This window comes from Coturnix japonica, linkage group LGE22C19W28_E50C23 (genome assembly GCF_001577835.2).
Source record: "Coturnix japonica isolate 7356 linkage group LGE22C19W28_E50C23, Coturnix japonica 2.1, whole genome shotgun sequence".
Lineage (NCBI taxonomy): Eukaryota > Metazoa > Chordata > Aves > Galliformes > Phasianidae > Coturnix > Coturnix japonica.
The window spans coordinates 1540057-1546059 of NC_029544.1; the positions used below are offsets into that span (position 1 = coordinate 1540057).

General features: G+C 58.8%; 1 protein-coding gene across 1 annotated transcript in view; it reads right to left on the bottom strand.

Annotated features, from left to right (window-relative positions):
• The window catches only part of SHMT2 (serine hydroxymethyltransferase 2), an 11535-nt gene that overhangs the window by 1851 nt on the left and 3681 nt on the right, over positions 1 to 6003 (bottom strand). The window contains exons 6-8 of the mRNA XM_032441069.1: positions 2111 to 2233; positions 1027 to 1166; positions 358 to 544 (exon numbers count right to left, since the gene is read on the bottom strand). Coding sequence (XP_032296960.1) covers positions 358 to 544; positions 1027 to 1166; positions 2111 to 2233 — 450 coding nt within the window. The remainder of the gene's footprint in view (positions 1 to 357; positions 545 to 1026; positions 1167 to 2110; positions 2234 to 6003) is intronic.

A 6003-nucleotide genomic window follows, 5' to 3' on the forward strand; every position in this document is an offset into this window, starting at 1 on the left:
GGGACACACATCAGCACGGTGCCCCATAGCCTGCCCCATAGCCAGCCCCATAGCCTGCCCTATAGCCAGCCCCATAGCGGCCCATCCCAACCCCATAGCGGTCCAGCCCAACCCCATAGCGGCCCATCCCAACGCCATAGCGGCCCATCCCCGCCCCATAGCGGCCCATCCCAACCCCATAGCAGCCCATCCCAACCCCATAGCGGCCCATCCCAGCCCCATAGCGGCCCACCCAGCCCCATAGCGGCCCCCCCAGCCCCATAGCATCCCATCCCAGCCCCATAGTGGCCCATCCCAGCCCCATAGATGCCCATCCCAGCCCCATAGATCCCATCCCAGCCCCATAGATCCCATCCCAGCCCCATAGCGGCCCCACACCTGTTTGAGAGCCACGGCCACGGCGGCGATGGCGTGATTGTGGGGCCCTCCCTGCAGTGACGGGAACACGGCGAAGTTGATCTTGTCCTCCAGGTCGTACAGGGTCTGTCGGCCCGTCTGACGGTCAACCCAGCGAACGCCCTTACGGTAGAAGATGAGCCCGGACCTGAGGGTGGGAGAGAGCTGCCCTATAGCTGCCCTATAGCCAAGGGGATGCCCTATAGCCAATAGGATGCCCTATAGTCAAGGGGATGCCCTATAGCCATTATGGGACCCTATAGACACTATGGGATCCTATAGCCATTATGGGACCCTATAGTCAAGGGGATGCCCTATAGCCATTAGGATGCCCTATAGCCAGTGGGATGAACTATAGCCAATAGGATGCCCTATAGCCAATAGGATGCCCTATAGCCAGTGGGATGCCCTATAGCCAATGGGATGCCCCATAGCCAACGGGATGCCCTATAACCAATAAGATGCCCTATAACCAATAGGATACCCTATAGCCAACAGGATGCCCTATAGCCAATATGCTGCCCCATGGCATCGCCTGCCCCATGTTATACCACCTGGGGGCTGCCCCATGCTCTGAGGTGGCCCCATCCCCCCCCATATCTCAGCTCTGCCCCCCACGTTCTGACCCACCTGGCCCCACGCAGCGTCTTGTGGGTGGTGCTGGTCACCAGGTCCGCGTGCTCGAAGGGGGACGGGATGACTTTGGCAGCCACCAGCCCACTGATGTGAGCCATGTCGGCCAGCAGGAAGGCACGGACCTCATCACACACCTGTGGGTATGGGGGGCAATGACCAGCCCCATAGCAGCACCAGCCCCATAGCAGCACTGATCCCATAGCAGCACACACCCCATAGCAGCACCCACCCCATAGCAGCACCCATCCCATAGCAGCACCAGCCCCATAGCAGCACCCATCCCATACCAGCACCCGTCCCACTGATGTGAGCCATGTCGGCCAGCAGGAAGGCACGGACCTCATCACACACCTGTGGGTATGGGGGGCAAGCACCAGCCCCATAGCAGCCCCAGCCCCATAGCAGCCCCAGCCCCATAGCAGCACCCATCCCTATACAGCCCCCATCCCTATACAGCACCCATCCCTATGCAGCACCCATCCCTATACAGCCCCCATCCCTATACCATCACCCACCCCATAGCAGCCCCCACCCCATAGCAGCCCCACCCCATAGCCACCCACCCCATAGCAGCCCCCACCCCATAGCAGTCCATACCCCATAGCAGTCCCTACCCCATAGCAGTCCCTGCCCCATAGCAGCACCCATCCCATACCAGCACCCGTCCCATAGCAGCACCTGTCCCATAGCAGCACCCACCCCTATAGCAGCACCCACCCCACACCATCACCCACCCCACACCCACTCTTTACCCTCACCCACCCCATAGCAGCACCCATCTCTATACCAGCACCCACCCCACACCAGCACCCACCCCTCACCCATCCCATCCCACACCAGCACCCACCCCTATAGCAGCACCCACCCTTCACCCTCATCCACCCCATAGCAGCACCCAGCTCCTATAGGGAGCACCCACCCTATAGCAGCACTGATCCCATAGCAGCACCCACCCCACACCCTCATCCACCCCACACCAGCACCCACCCCATAGCAGCACCCACCCCTATAGCAGCCCCCACCCCATAGCAACCTGACCCCATAACAGCCCCACCCCATAGCAGCCCCCACCCCCCACCTTCTTGATGCGCCCATAGTCAATGAGCCGCGCGTAGGCGCTGGTGCCCGCGATGATGATGCGGGGCCGGAAGAGCCGAGCGGTCACCTCCAGCTGGGGGTAATCGATGAGACCTGAGAGCGGCTGAGATGGACGGACAGACAGGGACGGAGGGACAGGGGGGTAATGGGATGGGATGGGATATGGGATGGGATGGGGATGGGATGGGATGGGATGGGATGGACGAATGGGAATTTGGGATGGAACTGGGAATGGGGAGTGGATGGGAATGGGAATGGAATGGGATGGGAGGGATGGGGATGGGATGGGAGGGGATGGGGTGGGATGGGGATGGGGTTGGGATGGGGTGGGGATGGGGTTGGATTGGATATGCGGATGGGATATTGGATGGAAATGGGATTTAATGGGATGGGATGTGGATATAGGATGGATGGGAAGTGGGATGGATTGTATGGGATGGGAAATGGGGATGGATATGGGATGGGATATAGGATGGGATGGGATATGGGATGGGATATATGGATGGGATGGGATGGGATATGGGATGGGATGGGATATGGGATGGGAATAATTATGGGATGCGGATACTTATGGGAATGGGATGGGATATAGGATGAGATTGGGATATTGGGATGCCAGGATATTATGGGACTGGGATGGATGGGAGGGATAGGATGGAATATGGGAAATGTGAATGGGAATGGGATATGGAATGGTATGGATTGGGATGGGATATGGGATAATATGGGATGGGGTAATATGGGATGGGATGGGGAGATATGGGATGGGATGGGGAGATATGGGATGGGGATGGGATGCGGATTAGCTGGGATGAATGGGATGGGAATGGGAATATTATGGGATGGCATGGGAATGGGATAGTTGGATGGGATGGGAATGGGATATGGGATGGGATGGATATGGAGTTGGGCAATATGATGGATATGGGATGGGCTATGGATCGGAGATAGGGATGGGATATGGGCATGGGCGGATGGATGGGAAAATAAACTGGGATGGGATGATGGGATATGGATGGGTGGGATATGGGATGGGGTGGATGCGGAATGGGATAGGATGGATGGGAATATGGATGGGATTGGGATATGGGCATGGACTGGGCATGGGATGGATTGGTGCATGGGATATGGGATGGGGATAATGGAATGGATATGGATATGGGATATGGGGGATGGGATATTGGGATGGGATATGGGATGGGATTATGGGATGGATGGGATATATGGGATGATGGGATATATGGGATGGATGGGCTATATGGGATGGATGGAGGGGATTAGGGGATGGATGGGATAATGGGATGGGATACAGGGATGGGATACAGGGATGGGATACAGGGATGGGATACAGGGATGGGATACAGGGATGGGATAATGGGATGGGATACAGGGATAGGGGATAGGGGCAAAATAGGGATGAGGGATGGTAGAACCGAGGCGGAGAATGGGATGGGAAACCACACACGCAACAGGTGGGATGGACAGATTGATAGGATATGGATGGGGGAGAGAGAGCCAGTTGGGGGGTTTTCTGTGAGGTGCACACTTGCGGCCGAGCCGGCGCGAGCTTCATCAGTGTGCCGGGGGGGTGTTCTGGGTCGTTCCGTCTGGCTGAATGTGTGTTGTGTTTTGCTGCTGTGGCTCTGTGGGCGGCTACGGTGGCCGGCTGGTCATCTTTTTCTAGTGCGTGGGGATCGGTGGGGTCACTAGGGCTGTCGTCAGGCACAGTTCCCCCGCCTGGTGCCAGATCGCCTTCCCTTTCGCCCGTGCGGGTGCGGCGCCCATGGCCCCGGCTGCCCCGGGGATGGTGGCGTCTCCTTCTCTGGCGCTATTCCACTCACCCGCCTGGCGCTCCCTGTGTGCTGTGTGTCAGGGCGCCTGCTTTGGCCGACAGGGGGTTTGGCCTCGTCTCTAGCGGTCCCTTCCCCCTTCTGTGTTCTGTGTCCCCAGGGCCTTGCTGTCCTTCCCTGCTTCCGGGTTTTTTCCTTGCTTCTCTGCAGCCTTTTGCGGTGCTTACCTGGGCTGCACCTGGCGGCGGGCTGCCGTTTCTCGCACCCTCCTTTCCGGGGATTTTCCCTTCTGTTGGCCTTCCCCTGTGTGGATCCGCCACCTCCCTGTTGGTCCCGTATGGCCTTCTGGTATTGTCTTACTCTGGTCTGGCAGCTTAAAACACTTGATACAGCTGGTTCTTAATCTTTAGGCATGGTGTTTCTGGCACTTCGCGCTTCGCGCCCCGCAGTCTACACTTTTGCGCGTGGGCCACGCTCTCCCCGCCCGGGGCCGAAGTACGCTCTTCCTGTTTCCCGCTATCCCCGTGTTCAGCGCTCCTGCCACCGCGTCCCACGTGTCTCCTTTGGACCCTACAGCGACTGCCCTGGCCCGCTCCCACCCGCAAGGCCGCTGGCTGTGGGGCTCAGCGTGGGTTCTCCACCTGCCTATCGCGGAGCGGTCAGCTTGCGCCCTGTCTCTTAACTGTGCGCGCCATGGGCCACGCTGTGCTGCCCCCCCACCCTCCCGCTTTTCTCCTGCGCGGTGCTTGCTATGTTGCTTTTCAGTGTCCGCCCCCGTACTTCCCCTGTGGGCAGCACTGTTTTCTCCTTCTCTTTTTATTAGTTTAGTATCTTGAATATTTTCCTGGTATGGAAATGATGCATATCTTTTATTTTTGTTATTGTTTTTCTTCACCGTACTGCACAGGCTTCCGGGACCCTCCTTTTCCTCGGCACACGCCCTGCCCTCAGGCCCTCCAGTGTGCCTTGCACCCTTTAGACGGGTGTCGTGCGCCAGCCCGCACGCCGCGTGTCCTCACCGGCACCTCGCGTGTTCGTGGCTCACAGGATCTGGCCTGTTTCACCGCCTTTTCAGCCGTTTCTCTCGTGTTCTGCTATTGTGCCTTTCTTCGGTCTAATTCTTTGCATCGCGCAAGGTGCCGCCTTCCTTGGCCCTTCCGTGCGCGTTGTTCCCTACTTACGTGGCGTTCGCTACTGCTTTCTGCTGCGTTCCCTCCGTGAATCTTCCTGCGCCCTGCCCCGCCGCCTCTTAGTCAGGGTGTCATGTGCTCCTGGTTTTGACCCAGGCATTTGCAGCGATGTTCTTTCTTCTCACCGTGGTACTGCACCGCTTTGTATCCGGCCCCAGCCTTTGGGGTTCCGCGGTGCTCATTCTCTCACCACCCGGACGCGGCGGCCCCGACGCGCCTTAGCCGCTCTGCTCCCCAATGCTTTGTCTTGTCTACCCCTTCTTTTCCTTCCACGTTTCGCTGCCCCTCGCTGCACTGCTGCGGTCCCCCCCGGCGACCATGCCCCCTGCCTCCGCGACTGCTTCTGTGGGCCTTCTTGCCTGCCGACTACTGCGGACCTACCGCGCCACGCCTCTCTCTCCTCCAACCGTACCAGTATTTCCCCCTTCTCACTTCAGGGCCCACTTGCTGCTCTTCCTTCTCTTCTTCCCTCTTTCTTCCTGCCCCTCTCTTCTTCGCCCGCTCGCCTGCTTCCCTCGTCTCTGTTTCCACCTGCCCGCTCCTTTCGCCTGCGCTCCTCTCTTGCTTTCTGCCCCTCTGCTTGTCTTTCTGGCTTTTCACTTACACCCTTCTTAAATTTCAAGGCACACTGTGAGGTCTATGTCATGCTTTCCTCTGGCACGGCGTTTCCTGGCGTTCTTCTCCTGTTTCATCCCATCCCCCCTCCCGCTGCATCCTTTCCATACCGGCCTCTTCACACGCTCCTCCCCTCCTCACCAGCGCGGAAGCCCAGGTGTTGCCCCTTTGGATGTCCTTGTGTGGTTCCCTGGCAAGCGACCTCGCCGCCTGCCTCCCGTGGCGCCACCGGGGAGGGTTGTGTGTGCCAGCCCCGCTCCCTGCTTCCACGTCCGCTG